The sequence below is a fragment of the Gouania willdenowi genome, chromosome 22 (assembly GCF_900634775.1).
Source record: "Gouania willdenowi chromosome 22, fGouWil2.1, whole genome shotgun sequence".
NCBI lineage: Eukaryota > Metazoa > Chordata > Actinopteri > Blenniiformes > Gobiesocidae > Gouania > Gouania willdenowi.
Window position 1 is genome coordinate 4775264 of NC_041065.1, and position 21596 is coordinate 4796859.

Consider the following 21596-nt stretch of genomic DNA (forward strand, 5'->3'; position numbering starts at 1 on the left):
CGCTCTTCCTCCACTCTCCAGCTCTCTGTACCTCCGGCCAAACTCATCACCATGGGGCACAGAGCATTCAGCTACTGTGCGCCCCAGCTCTGGAACTCTCTCCCCACTGACCTCCGTACCATAGACTCCCTCCCACTCTTCAAATCAAAACTCAAAACTCACCTCTTCAGACAATCCTACTCCATCTAGACACACATTTACCACACCAATACTGTACTCTGTTTTATTCTGCTGCACTTGTTTTTATTCTGCTGTTTTTATTGTGTTTATTTTAATGACTGCCCTGTACAGTGTCCTTGGGTGTTTTGAAAGGTGCTTTTAAATAAAATGTATTATTATTATTATTATTTAGCTGAAGTCAGAATTTAATGTGAACATTTTTAAATCCAAGTTAAAGGTACTCTTTTTCTATACTGCGTATGATTGCGAGTGAGATTTTAATCATATTATTGTTGATTTCATATTTTTTTTACTGCTGATTTTAAAGGTTTTTACTACTGATTTTAATGTTCTTATATATTTTTAAGCTGTTAAATTATTTTTGTTGCACCTTTTAATCATGTAAAGCACATTGAATTGTGTTGTGTATGAACTGCGCTATACAATTAAATTAGCCTTGCCTTGTCTTTGTCTTTTTTCATTAATTCTAATTTCATTGTTTCCTTTCTCCTCCCCCCTGGAGGAGGCGTTGGTGTGTGTTAAAAGACGAAACCTTCATGTGGTTTCGCTCCAAACAGGAGTCGCTGAAGTCCGGCTGGCTCTACAAGAAAGGAGGAGGACTGTCCACTCTCTCACTGAGGTTGTTGTAGTTTGTACTGATTGAAGGCTGTATGTTCATTCCACAAATACGTTGCAATAACAGTAGAGAAAAACGTTATGTGTTTCACAGTGCACAAATAACATGTACTTATAAATAATAATTTGGAAAATGCTTTGAAAAATGTGCATCAAACATGTATTTCTATCTCATATTCCTTTATCTGTGTCGCCAAACAAGGAAAAGAGGAATGATTTTGTGTATTTTGCATAAAAAAATTTATGAATCATTCAGCTGATTCAAACACGTCCAATTACCATACAAGTTTAAGTACATTAAAGAAAATTCAAAGCAATACGTCCTGTATACAATCCATATCACCACGATCTTTAACCAAAGTAATGTTGGTCAAAACGTCAAAAAAGCAGGTAAGCTAGCTGTTTACACTAATCTTTAAAATTATTATTTTTTTTAGGGAAAAAAAAAACTATTTATGAAACTACATAAACAAATATTGTATTAATGCAGTTATTGACAACAAATTACCGTAAATCACAGTTATGTCACTCAGAATCAATGGGTTCGAATGACCCGCCAATAACTTCCTGGAACTATTTGAGTCTACATACGTCACGTGATGGTCACGCATTTCGAGCGTTCGTTGTCGCAAGTGACGTAGTCTATACGCGTGAGTTCAGAGTCGTTCAGAGAGATAAATTTCACACTCTGTCTAAAGACAAGTGGAAAAGGATACTGTCAGAAGGCGTCTGTTTTTTTCTTCAGTTTTTGGACCTTTATATTCATCCAAACATGTCAGAAAGAAAAGTGTTGAACGTGAGTCATATTGATTTTTTTTAAAATACTTTATTAATGCATTTGTTACTATTGCGGCTTGCTAATTATTTCCTCAGCAGAAGAGTCCGAATAGCCTAGTAAGCATGGCACCTTTAAGTACATTGGAGTAGTTTTAATTCAAAATTAGAGAAATTGCCATTAGCAGAAGTAAAGACATTTATAAAGCTAAGAAACGAAAAAAAAAAAACCGAGACATTATTAATAATATAAATTAACCGTCAAAAATCATAACATACAGATTTATCTTTATATGAAAAACAAACCTGAAGTTATACTTAGAGAAAACCAAAAGAGCATTTGAAGAGCTCGTTGGATTGAAGATGGGTTTTTTTTTTAATCCTGGAAAAACAAACAAAAAACTAAATTCACAAGTTACTAGTTAATAATATTGGTATTGATAATCAACAACAGATCAATGAGGAAATAAGAACCTTTTACAGTCATTATATAAATTGTTACCACATGTAACTCTAAGAGATTAGATATGGGTTTAAACCTTATAGTTGATGAATGACAATCAGCCTTTGTAAAAGGCAGACATATTCATAACCATACAAGGCTGATTCTTGATATATTAGATTATAGAAATTATATTGAAACAGACAGTTTGGTGTTATTTATAGACTTTTTCAAGGCATTTGACACTGTTGAACATCCTTTTTTGCTGATGTTACACCCGGTTAGGATTAGCGATACAATAAGCAGTCAAATAGGTAGAGAAATAGAATCTTTATTATTGAGACAATTTCATAATGATTAATAAGCCTCACCATACCAAACTCCCAGTTCAGCTCTCAACTGTGACAACAGGATTGGGGGGATAAGGTCTCACACACCAACACACTGCACTTCAAATATTCCTTTTGCTTAAAGTTCACACACGTGAATATGCACGGCACACTTACACCCTTAGGGCCCTATCTGTAGGCCTGACTGAGAGCTTACTAGGTATTGGTGGCAAGGGGGGGGGGGAGCACAAGTTCAAAATAAAACACAAAAAAATGAATAAAGAAAAGAAAAAAATAAGAACTAGCCCACCCCACGGGCAAAACCCGGCTATTTGCCCTCAACCAGCTCACGTGTCAGGGTGGACTAGAACAAAAAAACAGAACCCAACTAATGAACAAAACAAATAAATTATTCCCAGCAAGAGCAGCGTATGGACCCCGATGCTCTGCAAAGAAAACATTAATAACCATAAAAACACTTTAATACAGAAACATTAAAACATATCAATAAAAGATGAACTACAAACAAACTTTAAAAATACCTGGCCCATCGGTAGTCTACCAACAACCAGCCGTTTTCACTCAAGCAGTAAATAAGCAGGGAAGCACATCTGAAATAATAAAATGGTAAATGTCATGTGCTAGACAATAACACAACACACCATATACACAACAAACAGCATTTCCTACCAGCTTTTTCCTGCATGCTCATGTGGAACAAGGTGTGCACATGCCCCATTCCACTGTCCTCCTACCCACAGCTGAACAACCTGTTCTTCCTCCTGCAGGTCACTATTTGTAGTGTTTTTAATTAGTGCACCTACCTAACACCTGTCACATATTACCCCCAAAAAAATGCATCGACGCCCCGACGATGAAATGATTCCAGAATAAAACCACTAACATACCATGTCATTAGTAATACAGTTATTATGAAACATTAATGTAATGATTCTAGTCCCACAGATTGCGGCAAACGATAGGGATTGGTATGTTTGCCTGCAGTAATCCTAGTAGATCTCCGAAGGCCCTCTGAGACTGGGGGGTCGTTTGGTTCTATACACCGTTCTTCTCCCACATCAACCTCAACCTCTGGGCAAAGTTCAGACTCAGACTCCTCACTGTATGATTCGGAAAATGGCAATTCTGAAGGTTCAGGATTTCCTTCCCCCTCACCTCCTACATCAACCCTCTCTTCAACTAAACCCTGGCCTGTGTTCGACCTCAGTCCACCTGTGGGCATACCTCTCAACTCAGTGCGATGCACTTGACGTACTGGACCATCGTGGACTGCAGGGGTGATAGAGTAAACAACACCACGCTCGGGGGGACACCGGACTACTTGGTAAAGGGTCGAGTCCCATACATCCTGTATCTTATTCCGGCCCTTCACCCCATGGTTACGAACATAGACAAGGTCTCCCTCACTTAATGATGGATCCCTTGTTTCATTTTCCTGTCTCTGGTCCCTGCATTGTTTCCTTGCAGCCAGCCGCTGTTGTACATGACTATATGCCTCCTCAAGTAACTCCTGATGTTCCTGCACCCAACTGTCCCCCTGGCCTTCCTCAACCTCCTCTACATCGGCGCCCAGCAGAAAATCTACAGGCAAACGAGGCTGTCTGCCAAACATTAAAAAGTAGGGAGTCATGCCAGTGGACTGATGTACTGTAGTGTTATATGCATAAGTTAACTGGGGAAGGTGTCGTGGCCAGTATCTCTTCTGGTCTGGGGGCAGTGTACGTAACAAATCATGCAGCGTACGATTAAATCGTTCACATTGGCCATTACCCTGAGGATGGTATGGAGTAGTGCGGCTCTTCTGCACCTTGTATACTTTACACAGCCGTTGGATCAGATTACTCTCAAAGTTTCTTCCCTGGTCTGAATGGATGCGATCAGGGGGGCCAAACAAATGAAACCAATGCTTCACCAGCACATCCGCTACTGTACTGGCCCGTTGATCTTTGGTGGGAATTGCCTGGGTGTATTTAGAAAACACATCTGTTAGGACAAGTACATGTTCTCTACCATTTGAGGCTGGTTCTAAGACAGTAAAATCTATGGCCAGAATTTCATGTGGACGAGAAGCCTTTAAGCTACCCATAAAAGGCTTAACCTTGGGTTGCACAGCTTTAGCCAGAACACATCTTCCACATTGCTGGCACCATTTCTCTACATCTTTATACATGTTTGGCCAATAACAACGGGAACGCACTAATTGTAGTGTACGTTCCACCCCCTGATGCCCATGATTATCATGCAACTGGGTGAGAATATTCTCCATTAAACACTGAGGCAATACAAGCTGATAATTCGCCCTCCCCCATCGGGAGAACTGAAACTACGGTATAGCACCTTACCATCTTCCTTTAAACGTCCCCACTGACGAGCGAGCTCTCTGGTGCCTTTGCTAAATCTCTCTCTCTCTCTCGGATCAGGTGGCCTGGCTTTTCTCCAACAGGCTAAAAACGGTCCTATGACTGGATCTTGCTCCTGCAGTTTAGCTAAACTCTCCTTAGAACAACCTGGAAGGACAGAAATGTCAGATTGGATAAAAAAACTCCCTTCCTCAAACTCCCTTTCCTCCAAGTCCTTGGCTGCACTGGGCTCACTATATTGGCGAGACAAAGCATCAGCATTCCCATTTCGGGCCCCTGGACGATATTTTAAAGTGAGATCAAAAGAAGCTAGCTGGGCTGCCCACCGCTGCTCCACAGCCCCAAGTTTTGCTGTATCAAGGTGCTTAAGGGGGTTGTTGTCAGTATACACAGTACAAGAGCCTCCCAACAAATACTCCCTGAACTTTTCAGACACTGCCCACTTAAGAGCAAGGAATTCTAACTTCATGGAGCTATAATTCTGCATGTTCTTCTCAGCTGTTCTAAGTGCCCTACTAGCATAAGCGACAGGCCTAAGCCTCCCTCCATGTTCCTGGGAAAGTACTGCTCCCAGCCCTGCATGACTTGCATCTATCTCCAATATAAATGGTCTGTGGAAGTCGGCGTAAGCCAACACTGGGGAAGAGACTAATGCATTCTTAAGCTGACTGAATTTCTCTTCACACTCTGCGGTCCAGACTGACGCTAATGGCTTTTTGGGAGTCCTACCCTTCTTTGCACCTGGGCTTAGCTGTGCCACCACGTGATGCAAAGGAGCAGCCATTTTTGCAAATCCTGCAATGAAACGCCTGTAATAACTGGCAAAACCTAAAAATGATCGCAGCTCGGCCAAATTAGTTGGGGTCTTCCAGCCTCTCACCACCTCTACCTTATCTGGGTCTGTTGCAACTCCATCAGCTGACACTACATGGCCCAGATATTTCACCTGCTTCTGAAAAAAATGACACTTTGAAAGTTTTACTTTAAGTCCTTGCTTCTGCAGCCTAGAAAAGACCTCCTCCAGCCTCCCCAAATGTTGCTGAATGGAGGAAGAGAACACAATGACATCATCAAGGTACAATAAGACAGATTGATAACGGCAGTCTCCAAACATCCGCTCCATGAGATGCTGAAAAGTACTGGGAGCATTGCACAATCCAAATGGCATCCTATTAAACTCAAATAGCCCAAATGGGGTGCAAAATGCAGTTTTCACCCTGTCCTTTTCAGTAACCTCAACTTGGTTATAGCCACTGGCTAAATCCAAAGTAGAGAACCACTTAGCTCCTGCAAGCCCATCTAATGACTCTTCAATCCTCGGCAAAGGAAACGCATCCTTCCTTGTTTTAGCATTTAGACGACGATAGTCCACACACAATCTAATTCCACCATCCTTCTTTTGGACCAGTACAATAGGGGATGCATACGGACTACAACTTTCACTAATTACCTGGCTGTCCAACAATTGTGTAATATGGGCTCTCGCCATCTCATACTGTGAGGGAAGGATGCGACGGTATGGCTGCCGTACAGGAGTGTCATCGAGCAGGGGGATTTCATGCTTAATCAAGTTAGTGCAACCCAAGTCAGCTTCATCTTTTGCAAACAAAGAGTGGTATTTATTTAACAATGCTGCAGCTTGCTGTTGCTCCGCACTGTTCAGTCCCTCGAAAATAGGCATGTCCCAGCCCTCCCCTTTCATGTCCTGAACGCCGATCGGAGACACAGAAGCTGTACACTCATTATTATGAGCACTGCTACCAAAGTTAACATGGGGGGTATGCTCAGATGATATAGTTGCCATACTTACTGTTGCTATAACCCTGCGTGGAATCAGCCAAATGTCAGAATATCCTACGTTAGTTACTGGTACATGTACTACTCCTCTTTCAGACACCACCAAGGCAGGTGAAACTAGCAGCCCCTCTGGAAGTGCACCCTCCTCTGGCCTTAATGGTTCTACTAAAAACTCCATGTTTTGCTGTGAGGGAGCCTTTGGACATGTAACTGGGATCATGGTTAATGTACCCGCAGCAACACAAAGTTTGCTCTTACCTTTCACTCTCACTTTGAACGGGTCCTGAGAATTTGCTATCGTCTCTTCCACTTGGCAATGTCTGAGAGCTCGTCTCCACTCTGGAACCTCTGTTATCATAGGAGCGTCAAAAAGAGTGGAGCCATACTGCACAAACAACTCATAGTAGAATCCTTTGATCACATTCATTCCCAGGACTCCTGGAGTCTGCATTTTCTTATACTGCATGTGAGAGTCTTCTGGATCTTTCACTACAAGGACCCCCCTGCGTGGAACACTTTTTCCAAGTATAGTAATGTCCAGCTCCAAATAGCCGAGATATGGCAATTCCAGGCCATTCCCAGCCCTAAGATCTAACCACCCACAATCCTGTAACTGTACATTAGTTAGATGGCCAAAATACTCATCAAAAAAACTCTTTGTAATAGTTGTAACCATCGGTCCAGTATCCAACAATGATGGAACCACAATTTCCCCCATTTGGACTTCCACTACAGGGCACTTGCTCACCAGTGCAGACATAACAGTTGGATTGGGTTCTGAATCACACTTTGTCTCTAGATGTGTAAGACTTTGCTCACTAATGAGTTCTTGTTGTTCCAATTGTGTTGTTCTTTGTTCAGAGTGGGTCGCTTTAGGGAGAATGGCAGTACAGTAACGTGCTATGTGGCCCCTTTGATCACACCGAAAACACCGAGGCTTCCCATCAAAGGTTCTTTTAGCTTTCGATGGGGGCGGAGCCCCAAACTCTTGCTTTGAGGGTTGTAGTGCTTTCATTAGCACATCTAGCTGCCTCTGTTGAGCTTCAATAAGGGCTTTAAGCTCAGAATAACCAGGCTTACTTTCAACTGGCTCACGAGATGCTTCTGCCTGAACTTCATTGGAGAAAAGTGACTGCTTATTCTTTTGCTTAAAAGACTGCCCTTCACACTGTACTGTCCACTGAACACCCTCCCTACGTACATCGCGAATTGTCCACTCCGGGTTCAAGCGAACCTTATCTCTCAACCTTACACTCAGACTGTAGTCTCTAACACCTTCACAAAATTGGTCACGCAGATCTCTCTGAGATTTGGGTTTAGTATGGATGTCTAATGCTACAATCTGATCCATTAGAGACATTAGCGCATGAGAATAGTCCAACAATGACTCTCCCTCACGCTGTTTACGATTAAAAAACCTGCGCTGAAGGGAGATTGCAGAGTGTGAACATCCATATACTTCTCTCAGAATAGTGAATATACCATTAACAGTCTCTCTTTCCTCTTTAGGAAGATATTTAACCTCTATGCGAGCTGCCCCTTCCAAATGGTTATACACACAATTAGCTTTTTCTTTTTCGGTAGGTTTCAATTGGATATGATTTTCAACCAGTTCAATCCAGTCTTCAAGCGTAGGAGAATCAGCTCTGTCCAGGTTGCCAGAAAACTTTGGTACCTTCTCACTTTGTTGAATGTAAACCACCCGAGTCCCCCCTTCAGTCTCAGCAGCAGTTGATTCAACCCTGTCCATTTCACTGCTCGATGGCCCAGGTGGAGACGCGGTTGAATGTAGCCTCCCCAGCTGCTGCTCCAGTTCTTGTATGTGCTGCGCCAAGTCCTCTCTCTGAGTCTCCTCCATGATGTGGGAGAGCTTAGACGACAACTGCGCCTATGGATCCTCACGTGGTTCTGGTCCACCGCTGCTCTTGCCCTTTAAAAAAAAAAAAAAAAAAAAAAAAAAAAACTCAATCTGACACTTTGCTCCCCCGACAACTAATTAATACTGCCTTGCTAAGTCCTGTCGACAACGCCAAAATGTTACACCCGGTTAGGATTAGCGATACAATAAGCAGTCAAATAGGTAGAGAAATAGAATCTTTATTATTGAGACAATTTCATAATGATTAATAAGCCTCACCATACCAAACTCCCAGTTCAGCTCTCAACTGTGACAACAGGATTGGGGGGATAAGGTCTCACACACCAACACACTGCACTTCAAATATTCCTTTTGCTTAAAGTTCACACACGTGAATATGCACGGCACACTTACACCCTTAGGGCCCTATCTGTAGGCCTGACTGAGAGCTTACTAGGTATTGGTGGCAAGGGGGGGGGGAGCACAAGTTCAAAATAAAACACAAAAAAATGAATAAAGAAAAGAAAAAAATAAGAACTAGCCCACCCCACGGGCAAAACCCAGCTATTTGCCCTCAACCAGCTCACGTGTCAGGGTGGACTAGAACAAAAAAACAGAACCCAACTAATGAACAAAACAAATAAATTATTCCCAGCAAGAGCAGCGTATGGACCCCGATGCTCTGCAAAGAAAACATTAATAACCATAAAAACACTTTAATACAGAAACATTAAAACATATCAATAAAAGATGAACTACAAACAAACTTTAAAAATACCTGGCCCGTCGGTAGTCTACCAACAACCAGCCGTTTTCACTCAAGCAGTAAATAAGCAGGGAAGCACATCTGAAATAATAAAATGGTAAATGTCATGTGCTAGACAATAACACAACACACCATATACACAACAAACAGCATTTCCTACCAGCTTTTTCCTGCATGCTCATGTGGAACAAGGTGTGCACATGCCCCATTCCACTGTCCTCCTACCCACAGCTGAACAACCTGTTCTTCCTCCTGCAGGTCACTATTTGTAGTGTTTTTAATTAGTGCACCTACCTAACACCTGTCACACTGAAAACACTTCACTTCTTGGGCTTTGGAGTACATTTCTGTGACATTGTAGAGATGCTATATACTGACATCACTAGTTGTCTCTCTGAATCCTGGTGTGACTCCTAGATTTAAGGTGTTACGTGGAATTTGGCAGGGATACCTCATCTCTTCTAAACTCCTCATCCTAGCAACACAATTATTAACACATCTGATCAATGACTCCAGTGCAGGGGTGTCAAACTCATTTTAGATCAGGGGCCAAATACGGAGCAGCTTGATCTCAAGTGGGCCACAGATTATATGCGGGAAAATATAATTGCAACATTATTGTGCCCCAGTTTGCACTTCTATGTAGACATAAAATACTAAATATGTAAGAAACTGATAATATCTAAGCAATAAGTGACAGATATCAGTCTCAACAGGGTCTTTAATTTATATTTCATCGATTTTGTGACCAATGTCTATAATTTAAGGGAAATATTATGCCATAATTTTAGGAAAGTTGAAGGATTTTGTAAGAATTTAGTTTTTTTTTGTTTTGTTTTTTTTTTTACAGTTTAACATTAATAATGACTGCGATCATGAGATATAAGCACAGAGAAAACTTTAAGCCCCTTCAAATATGATTGAGTTTTATTTACACAATGATTTTTTTTACTTTCTCCTGCGGGCCGAATTGGATGCTCCAAAGGGCCAGATTTGGCCCCCGGGCCATGAGTTTGACACATGTGCTCCAGTGATATACAGGGAATTACAATTTTGAACAAAGAGTTCAAGATTAGCCAATTTGCGGATGACACTTGTTTCTTTTTAAAGGATCAATCAATGGTGGATAAAATGCTCAGTATCATTTCAATATTTTGTAAAGCATCTGGATTGTCTCTTAATGTAAAAAATGTGAACTACTCCCTATCCACACTTGTTCTGATTCCTCTGTTTCCTCAACTAGAGTTGAGACTGAAGTCCAGTATTTAGGATTGTTGATTTCTAAAAATATAGCATGTAGGTTGGAGTGAGTCTTGGCTGACATGATTGTCTTTTTCAACAAACATTGTAAAGATTTACACTGTGAAATCACACATTGGGTTTTTAACTGCGTCAATGCATTCCACTGTTTTAGTAGTACATTATTAAAAAAAATTGTAATCGCAAGTTCAGACTTTTAACCACTGTATTTTGCCTCCCACAGAAATATTACCCTCCAGACTTTGACCCTGCTAAAATCCCCAAACTAAAGCGCCCCAAAGGCCGACAGTATGTGGTACGACTGATGGCTCCCTTCAACATGAGGTGTGTAACTTTCATACACTTTTCTGCTTGCATTATTGTCCCCTATCTCTTAAATTTCCTTTTATTGCTACAGTAGTGATATCATTTATGTATTATTGGACGAATAAATTGTTACTTTACTTTTTCTAATTTTGGCTAAACTGTTGCTTACAGTTACTATTGTAGAAGATGAAATATTACAGCATTATTCAACCATAAAGAAAAGCACAGCTGCAGTTACTACTGTGTGTTAATCCCTTAATTCATTTAAAACCAGATCCCTGGTTTTTTGGGCTATTTTTCACAAGGTGTGTTATTCCAACAATGACCTTGGCCTAACCTAACTATCTTCATTGAAATGAAACATTTTTCATGTTGGATGGATTATTATCACATTCAGTGGTATTTCTCCATAGAAAAGTCCTTAAAGAGTAACGAAACCCCTGCTTTCTGCTGACCTGCCACTAGGGGGCAAATTAAAAGAATGCCTTGATTATGGGCATCACTCCTGACGCAGTAAGGCACGCCCACTCAGGCTGCCGGTCAGTTCTGCCAGTGACAGACTTACTCACAACAGTCTCAGAACACCGCGGCCTCACACACACATAGAGACACACACAGCAATTAGAAGTAAATGCACTTTCACGCACACGCAGAGACACATGTGGATACACACACTATGTGTCTGTACATACATGCATAGCTTGATCAACCCTCTGATTAGACCATAATCTGCTCTTTATAGAAGCACAGAGTAAAAAACAACACAACTGCAGCCAGCGGCCTCACACGGAGCATTAGACTTCCTCATTAAAACTGTCAATCAATGCTCACTGAGGGCTGTGATTGGAGGAAACCCTCCTCCCGCCTCTCAGCCTTTATATGAGAGGCGGGGCCCAGTCATTTTACAACTAAATACGCAAAATAAAAAAATGAAAATAAATTAAAATGTTAAAAGTTGGACTAGGATCAATTAACAGCACTACTTAATACCAAAATACATATGTATTCAGCAGAAAAAAGTGGGTTTGGAGTTTACTCCTTAAAGGAGCATAGGGCAGGATCTAGAAATCTGACTCCATAGTGACACCACGGTGGTTAGGGTAACTGCAGCCTTCAGCCAAGCTGCTGCAGTGACGCGCATCAACTGTTTACAGCTGATACTGTAGATAGAGGATGGATACCCCACCGAACCCTGACGGGACACGACGGCACAGGACGAGTCGGGTTCGGACAGATATTTAGAACCAGTGGTCGGGTTCAGTCACATAATGTCGTTTGCGTGCAGCGTTCTTCCTTTCCTGCTGTAGCTGCTGCAGAGTGTAGTTTAAATGGTGAGAGCAGTGGTCCAACTGCAACGAGAATGACAATGAGAATGGAGCAGAGGACAATTTTAAAGGAATAAAGAGTTAAAAAATTCCTTTTTCTGCACAATAACATGGATTATCCTTATCTTTAATACATGTTAATAGATCCGATGGGTCTCTTGCGTGCACTGTGCCCCTGGTTGTGTTTCACTTTCTCTTGTTACTCATCTGCTTACCACAAAAACAAACGTAAATATGTAATTTCTTTAAGAAAACAATGATGTTTTCACTGTTGGATTGGACTCAGACTTGAAAATGTGGCTTGATCCACACTGCAATTGTAACACAGTTGTTTATTTACTCACCGTTCATGTGACTGTTTACTGCAAGACCTGTGCACATGCTTCTGCGTGCATCTGTGGAACCAAACAGTAGTTTAATCCACTGTGCTTCTCTTCTTTCAGTCTCCAAGCCATCTTCTTCTCATTCTTTTTTATTTCCGATTTATTTAAATTAAAATGATTGTTTATTTTTTCTCAAAACCTGCCCCTTTCTCCTTTAATCATCTTTGTTTTTTCAGGTGTAAATGTGGTGAATACATCTACAAGGGGAGGAAGTTCAATGCTCGTAAAGAGACGGTTCAGAATGAGCGGTACATGGGGCTGCCAATCTTCCGTTTTTATATCAAGTGCCCTCGATGTCTTTTTGAGATTACTTTCAAGGTTAGAATGAATGCCATGGCTATCCCAAATATTTTGCTGACGTTAATATTTCTGAAAACAGACATTTTTTTAAACATGTCTTCCTTTGATATTGTAGACTGACCCAAAGAACTCAGACTACGCCATGGAGCACGGTGCAACGCGAAACTTCCATGTTGACGAACTGGAGGAAAGGAAAAGGATCCAGCAGGAGAGGGAGGATGAGGAACGAAACAACCCCACGAAGGTCAGGTTTCTGTTGTTGTTGTTGTTTATTTATTGATTCATTCATTCATTTTATGAAAATGTAAACCAACAAAGATTCCCCACGTACATCGAATAATATCATAATAATAATAATAATAATAATAGCATTATGGCTGCCTCGTTTCCGTCAGTCGTTTCCGTCAGTCACAATAATAGCTTACCACTATATAAAATTAATTTATTATTATTATTATTTTTCTCTGATAACCCAAAAATGACAAATCAAAATTTACAAATCACCTTACAAGTCAACTTTCTAAAGCACATTGGCAGATTTTTTTTGCCCTATAATTTTTTTAAATTGACAAATATTTGTACAAACCTTCAAATCATTTTCTTGAGCATTCCACAACCTCACACCGACAACAGACGAGAACATTAGTCTTGAAGTAGTACGAGCGACTTGGTGCTTAAAATATAATTTCCTCCTGTGATCATCACCCTCAGACGCACTTACAAATAATCTATGAACACACTCTGTTCTGCTTTTGGCTTTAAACATAAAAACTGATGTTTGCAGTTTACATTTTAATAACCCGGATTTAATAAATAAGGAATTTGTATGTTCTCTAAAACCAACTTTGTAAATAATTCTGATCATTATTTTTTGCAACAAAATCACTGGTAAAATATTTCTAGTATATATGTTACCCCACACTTCAACACAATAAGTGAAATATGGCAAAATATTTCATTTGTTATTTTCACTGTATTATGTGTGTGAGTGATTTTAACTTCTGTGTTACTGTTCTTCATTCAGGTGCTTGAAAACAGAACAAAAGACACGAAACGGGAGATGGAAGTTCTGGAGAACCTGCAAGAGCTGAAGGAGAAGAACCAAAGGCAGGCTCAGGTGGACCATGATGAAATGATTGCCAAGTACAGAGAGATGGAACGGAGACAGAAGGAGAGGGAGGACGAAGAGGATGAGCGGGAATTAAGGTGAGTGAAGATTGAAGGATAAAGCCAACATAAATCTGCATCACAATGTTTGATTCCACACTCCTACTGTACATGTGACTTCATTATGAATCTAATTCACCTCCAGAAGTAATGACATCTGATATGATGCCTGATGGGAGATAAAATTACATTGATTTTTCCCGTCATGACATGATTATAAACTTTATCAAACAATAACAATATAATTCTATCTCATGATAAACATCATGTTTGTTTATCTGTGTGTTTTTTCTGCAAACCACAGCCAATCACAATGACTGAAGGCTGTTGCTTTATCGTTACTTTTTTACAGAGAGATACTGGAGCTTCAGCGGCAATATAGATTGAGGAAGTCAGAGGAGAGCAGCAGAAGCAGCACTCAGCTGCAGAACTCAAGCACAAACAAACCTGCAGACATCGTCACCCTGGGCAACCCACCCAAGGCACAGGTATGATGACCCTGTAGTTCTGTAAAACAGGACGTTCTATATCTTAATCATTACACAGTGGTTCCTGATGGTATCTGTGTTTCTATTCATGTGTATGACTACAAAAAAGACATAAACAATGTGATATGTTACCATTTCAATAAGGGTTGGAGTCAATTACGTTTTTCAGTTACAATTACGTCTTCAATTATCCATGTTCTATTACAACTCAATTATGATTACTGCATTTTTACCAATTACAATTAAAATGATTGTTTTTACCCTGAAAGTCAATTACAATTACGTTCTCAATTACTGAGCCTTTAATAAATAATTCTATTACACTTTACCTTCCCCTTGTGTTAGCTTTCTGTTAGCATCTCTTATGATAACGGGTCAGCTTGACCCATGTCTTATATCAGCTTTAAAACACAAAAAAGAAAATACCTATCATCAAACTTGTTTTTCATGTCTTGCTACATTATTAGGCTTCATAATCAATACAAATATTGGTATTAATATTTTTGGTCTTGGCATCTTACACAGGTTTGTGTTTCTTTAAATTGTTAATACGAGTTTATAGAGTTTACATGCCAATTACAATTACAAAGTCAATTATCTGAACACAATTACAATTCAATTACGATCACAACCGCAACAGATGTTTTACAATTACAATTGTAATTGTGCCATTTGTGTAATTAATTATCAATTACGGAATTACAATTATAGTTGACCACAACCCTTATTTAAATACAGTTTTGTTTTAAGTCTCTGTTACATGTGATCAAACAGCAACAGGAAGAAACTCCCAAAGTCCTGATTTCTTCATTTTGTGTTTCCACAGGGATCTTCAGCCACAGGAGTGAAGCAAGCCAAGACAGAAAACTGGATAAAAAATTATTGGAAGCTGGGTTATAAAGTGCCCCCTAACACTTTGGTGGTGGATAAGCGTAAGAAACCAGCAAAGACTGCAGAGCCCCTTCCACCAAAAGGTAACACACACTACAGACTTAGTGCTGTGTTATGACTCAGCTGTTTTATCACGTTGCAAATATTTTCCTCACCTCACTCATGTGTCATCCTTCATGTCATTCTACTTTGTGTGTTGTCGTTCACAGATCCATCCAAGTCTATTGCTCCAAAAGTCTTATCGTTGGTGCCGTACTCCGACAGCGACAGTGACAGTGACAACCAACTAATTCACCTCCAAAAGTAATGACTTCTGATATGATGCCTGATGGGAGATAAAATTACATAGATTTTTCCCGTCATGACATGATTATACATTTTATCAAACAATAACAATATAATTCTATCTAATGACAAACATCATGTTTGTTTATCTGTGTGTTCTTTCTGCAAACCACAGCCAATCAAAATGACTGACGGCTGTTGCTTTATCCTTACTTTTTTACAGAGATGTGCTGGAGCTTCAGCAGCACAAGAGAAAGAGGGACCCTTATTCAGACGATGAAGAGGAGAGCAGCAGAAGCAGCACTCAGCTGCAGAACTCAAGCACAGACAAACCTACAGACATCGTCACCCTGGGCAACCCACCCAAGGCACAGGTATGATGACCCTGTAGTTCTGTAAAACAGGACGTTCTATATCTTAATCATTACACAGTGGTTCCTGATGGTATCTGTGTTTCTATTCATGTGTATGACTACAAAAAAGACATAAACAATGTGATATGTTACCATTTAAATAAGGGTTGGAGTCAATTATGTTTTTCAGTTACAATTACGTCTTCAATTATCCATGTTCTATTACAACTCAATTATGATTACCGTGACCTGCATTTTTACCAATTACAATTAAAATTATTGTTGTTACCCTGAAAGTCAATTACAATTACGTTCTCAATTACTGAGCCTTTAATAAATAATTCTATTACACTTTACCTTCCCCTTGTGTTAGCTTTCTGTTAGCATCTCTTATGATAACGGGTCAGCTTGACCCATGTCTTATATCAGCTTTAAAACACAAAAAAGAAAATACCTATCATCAAACTTGTTTATCATGTCTTGCTACATTATTAGGCTTCATAATCAATACAAATATTGGTATTAATATTTTTGGTCTTTGCATCTTACACAGGTTTGTGTTTCTTTAAATTGTTAATACGAGTTTATAGAGTTTACATGCCAATTACAATTACAAAGTCAATTATCTGAATACAATTACAATTCCGATCACAACTGCAACAGATTTTTTACAATTACAATTGCAATTGTGCAATTTGTGTAATTAATTATCAATTACAATTATAGTTGATCACAACCCTTATTTAAATACAGTTTTGTTTTAAGTCTCTGGGAGTTTCTTCCTGTTGCTGTTTGATCACATGTAACAAAGTCCTGATTTCTTCATTTTGTGTTTCCACAGGGATCTTCAGCCACAGGAGTGAAGCGAGCCATGACAGAAAACTGGGTGAAGAATGATTGGACGCTGGGTTACGAAGTGCCGCCTAACACTTTGGTGGTGGATAAGTGTAACAAACCAGCAAAGACTGCAGAGCCCCTTCCACCAAAAGGTAACACACACTACAGACTTAGTGCTATGTTATGACTCAGCTGTTTTATCACGTTGCAAATATTTTCCTCACCTCACTCATGTGTCATCCTTCATGTCATTCTACTTTGTGTGTTGTCGTTCACAGATCCATCCAAGTCTATTGCTCCAAAAGTCTTATCGTTGGTGCCGTACTCCGACAGCGACAGTGACAGTGACAACCAACTAATTCACCTCCAAAAGTAATGACTTCTGATATGATGCCTGATGGGAGATAAAATTACATAGATTTTTCCTGTCATGACATGATTATACATTTTATCAAACAATAACAATATAATTCTATCTAATGACAAACATCATGTTTGTTTATCTGTGTGTTCTTTCTGCAAACCACAGCCAATCAAAATGACTGACGGCTGTTGCTTTATCCTTACTTTTTTACAGAGATGTGCTGGAGCTTCAGCAGCACAAGAGAAAGAGGGACCCTTATTCAGACGATGAAGAGGAGAGCAGCAGAAGCAGGACTCAGCTGCAGAACTCAAGCACAAACAAACCTACAGACATCGTCACCCTGGGCAACCCACCCAAGGCACAGGTATGATGACCCTGTAGTTCTGTAAAACAGGACGTTCTATATCTTAATCATTACACAGTGGTTCCTGATGGTATCTGTGTTTCTATTCATGTGTATGACTACAAAAAAGACATAAACAATGTGATATGTTACCATTTAAATAAGGGTTGGTGTCAATAATGTTTTTCAGTTACAATTACGTCTTCAATTATCCATGTTCTATTACAACTCAATTACGATTACCGTGACCTGCATTTTTACCAATTACAATTAAAATTATTGTTGTTACCCTGAAAGTCAATTACAATTACGTTCTCAATTACTGAGCCTTTTATAAATAAGTCCATTACACTTTACCTTCCCCTTGTGTTAGCTTTCTGTTAGCATCTCTTATGATAACGGGTCAGCTTGACCCATGTCTTATATCAGCTGTAAAACACAAAAAAGAAAATACCTATCATCAAACTTGTTTTTCATGTCTTGCTACATTATTAGGCTTCATAATCAATACAAATATTGGTATTAATATTTTTGGTCTTGGCATCTTACACAGGTTTGTGTTTCTTTAAATTGTTAATACGAGTTTATAGAGTTTACATGCCAATTACAATTACAAAGTCAATTATCTGAACACATTTCAATTACAATCACAACTGCAACAGATTTTTTACAATTACAATTGTAATTGTGCTATTTGTGTAATTAATTATCAATTACGCGATTACAATTATAGTTGACCACAACCCTTATTTAAACACAGTTTTGTTTTAAGTCTCTGGGAGTTTCTTCCTGTTGCTGTTTGATCACATGTAACAAAGTCCTGATTTCTTCATTTTGTGTTTCCACAGGGATCTTCAGCCACAGGAGTGAAGCGAGCCAAGACAGAAAACTGGGTGAAGAATGATTGGACGCTGGGTTACGAAGTGCCCCCTAACACTTTGGTGGTGGATAAGTGTAACAAACCAGCAAAGACTGCAGAGCCCCTTCCACCAAAAGGTAACACACACTACAGACTGAGTGCTGTGTTATGACCAGTGTTTGGAATAACGGCGTTTAAAATAACGGCGTTTGTTTTTCAGTAACGGGGTAATCGAACTAATTACTTTTTACGCCGTTATAACGCTATTATCGTTACTGAACGTTAAATGCGGTGCGTTACATGCATTGATTAAATAAAATGTTATCCGAAAGCATCCCCGGCTTCTTGACTCAGCTGTTGTGAGGAGGCGGGTTAAAAACAAGGTGAGCGATTATTATTGGCTAAGGCGACGTGCCGACACACTCACAAACACACACGAACACACACACACACACACACACTGGATGAATCAGCAGAGATGGCGAGCGTGGAGCAGTCTGATGAAAAGTTGACATTTTTAAGGTAACGATACAAACACTACTTTAAATTAATTGTGGTCAAAGGCAAAAACGTGTATGTGAAGTGTTCATTATATTCAGGAGTGAAGACTTTGTCGACATCCGTTGTAAGCAACTCAAAATTAATGAAGCACCTCATGACACACGCATCTAAACAATGAATTATTTGACATAGAGCAACTTTTTTTTTTAATAGTAACGCAAATAGTTACTTTCCTTGGTAATGAGTTACTTTTATGATAGAGTAATTTAGTTACTATTGCAGTTACTTTTTTGAAGAAGTAGTGAGTAACTATAACTAATTACTTTTTTAAAGCAACGTTCCCAACACTGGTTATGACTCAGCTGTTTTATCACATTGCAAATATTTTCCTCACCTCACTCATGTGTCATCCTTCACGTCATTCTACTTTGTGTGTTGTCGTTCACAGATCCATCCAAGTCTATTGCTCCAAAAGTCTTATCGTTGGTGCCGTACTCCGACAGCGACAGTGACAGTGACAACCAACTAATTCACCTCCAAAAGTAATGACTTCTGATATGATGCCTGATGGGAGAAAAAATTACATAGATTTTTCCCATCATGACATGATTATACATTTTATCAAACAATAACACTATAATTCTATCTAATGACAAACATCATGTTTGTTTATCTGTGTATTCTTTCTGCAAACCACAGCCAATCAAAATGACTGACGGCTGTTGCTTTATCCTTACTTTTTTACAGAGATGTGCTGGAGCTTCAGCAGCACAAGAGAAAGAGGGACCCTTATTCAGACGATGAAGAGGAGAGCAGCAGAAGCAGGACTCAGCTGAAGAACTCAAGCACAGACAAACCTGCAGACATCGTCACCCTGGGCAACCCACCCAAGGCACAGGTATGATGACCCTGTAGTTCTCTAAAACAGGACGTTCTATATCTTAATCATTACACAGTGGTTCCTGATGGTATCTGTGTTTCCATTCATGTGTATGACTACAAAAAAGACATAAACAATGTGATATGTTACCATTTAAATAAGGGTTGGAGTCAATTATGTTTTTCAGTTACAATTACGTCTTCAATTATCCATGTTCTATTACAACTCAATTATGATTACTGCATTTTTACCAGTTACAATTAAAATTATTGTTGTTACCCTGAAAGTCAAATACAATTACGTTCTCAATTACTGAGCCTTTCATAAATAATCCCATTACACTTTACCTTCCCCTTGTGTTAGCTTTCTGTTAGCATCTCTTATGATAATGGGTCAGCTTGACCCATGTCTTATATCAGCTGTAAAACACAAAAAAGAAAATACCTATCATCAAACTTGTTTTTCATGTCTTGCTACATTATTAGGCTTCATAATCAATACAAATATTGGTATTAATATATTTGGTCTTTGCATCTTACACAGGTTTGTGTTTCTTTAAATTGTTAATACGAGTTTATAGAGTTTACATGCCAATTACAATTACAAAGTCAATTATCTGAACACATTTCAATTACGATCACAACTGCAACAGATGTTTTACAATTACAATTGTAATTGTGCCATTTGTGTAATTAATTATCAATTACGGAATTACAATTATAGTTGACCACAACCCTTATTTAAATACAGTTTTGTTTTAAGTCTCTGGGAGTTTCTTCCTGTTGCTGTTTGATCACATGTAACAAAGTCCTGATTTCTTCATTTTGTGTTTCCACAGGGATCTTCAGCCACAGGAGTGAAGCGAGCCAAGACAGAAAACTGGGTGAAGAATGATTGGACGCTGGGTTATAAAGTGCCCCCTAACACTTTGGTGGTGGATAAGCGTAACAAACCAGCAAAGACTGCAGAGCCCCTTCCACCAAAAGGTAACACACACTACAGACTGAGTGCTATGTTATGACTCAGCTGTTTTATCACGTTGCAAATATTTTCCTCACCTCACTCATGTGTCATCCTTCACGTCATTCTACTTTGTGTGTTGTCGTTCACAGATCCATCCAAGTCTATTGCTCCAAAAGTCTTATCGTTGGTGCCGTACTCCGACAGCGACAGTGACAGTGACAACCAACTAATTCACCTCCAAAAGTAATGACTTCTGATATGATGCCTGATGGGAGATAAAATTACATAGATTTTTCCCATCATGACATGATTATACATTTTATCAAACAATAACACTATAATTCTATCTAATGACAAACATCATGTTTGTTTATCTGTGTGTTCTTTCTGCAAACCACAGCCAATCAAAATGACTGACGGCTGTTGCTTTATCCTTACTTTTTTACAGAGATGTGCTGGAGCTTCAGCAGCACAAGAGAAAGAGGGACCCTTATTCAGACGATGAAGAGGAGAGCAGCAGAAGCAGGACTCAGCTGCAGAGCTCAAGCACAGACAAACCTGCAGACATCGTCACCCTGGGCAACCCACCCAAGGCACAGGTATGATGACCCTGTAGTTCTGTAAAACAGGACGTTCTATATCTTAATCATTACACAGTGGTTCCTGATGGTATCTGTGTTTCTATTCATGTGTATGACTACAAAAAAGACATAAACAATGTGATATGTTACCATTTAAATAAGGGTTGGAGTCAATTATGTTTTTCAGTTACAATTACGTCTTCAATTATCCATGTTCTATTACAACTCAATTATGATTACTGCATTTTTACCAATTAAAATTATTGTTGTAACCCTTAAAGTCAATTACAATTACTTTCTCAATTACTGAGCCTTTAATAAATAAGTCCATTACACTTTACCTTCCCCTTGTGTTAGCTTTCTGTTAG

The 21596-nt window shown here is 39.4% G+C and overlaps 1 protein-coding gene and 1 long non-coding RNA gene across 3 annotated transcripts in view; one reads left to right on the forward strand and one right to left on the reverse strand.

Annotated features, from left to right (window-relative positions):
- The first annotated feature begins 1455 nt into the window (after positions 1 to 1455).
- The window catches only part of LOC114456180 (titin homolog), a 76328-nt gene continuing 56187 nt past the window's right edge, over positions 1456 to 21596 (forward strand). The window contains exons 1-18 of one of the 2 annotated variants that reach the window (XM_028437792.1): positions 1456 to 1591; positions 10626 to 10726; positions 12593 to 12734; positions 12832 to 12960; positions 13741 to 13922; positions 14236 to 14371; positions 15198 to 15345; positions 15472 to 15565; positions 15771 to 15921; positions 16742 to 16889; positions 17016 to 17109; positions 17315 to 17465; positions 18293 to 18440; positions 19253 to 19346; positions 19552 to 19702; positions 20523 to 20670; positions 20797 to 20890; positions 21096 to 21246. In XM_028437792.1, the coding sequence (XP_028293593.1) occupies positions 1568 to 1591; positions 10626 to 10726; positions 12593 to 12734; positions 12832 to 12960; positions 13741 to 13922; positions 14236 to 14371; positions 15198 to 15345; positions 15472 to 15565; positions 15771 to 15921; positions 16742 to 16889; positions 17016 to 17109; positions 17315 to 17465; positions 18293 to 18440; positions 19253 to 19346; positions 19552 to 19702; positions 20523 to 20670; positions 20797 to 20890; positions 21096 to 21246 (2286 nt within the window). In that variant the 5' untranslated portion in view covers positions 1456 to 1567. Of the gene's footprint in view, positions 1592 to 2951; positions 3980 to 10625; positions 10727 to 12592; positions 12735 to 12831; positions 12961 to 13740; positions 13923 to 14235; positions 14372 to 15197; positions 15346 to 15471; positions 15566 to 15770; positions 15922 to 16741; positions 16890 to 17015; positions 17110 to 17314; positions 17466 to 18292; positions 18441 to 19252; positions 19347 to 19551; positions 19703 to 20522; positions 20671 to 20796; positions 20891 to 21095; positions 21247 to 21596 lie in introns of those variants that run through there. The other variant, XM_028437793.1, reaches the window with a different exon arrangement.
- Positions 8600 to 9364, reverse strand: LOC114456183 (uncharacterized). Its single transcript, XR_003672805.1, has 3 exons — positions 9303 to 9364; positions 9155 to 9223; positions 8600 to 9058 (listed from the first exon to the last, which is right to left on the reverse strand). It is a non-coding gene; the product is annotated as an uncharacterized LOC114456183 (long non-coding RNA).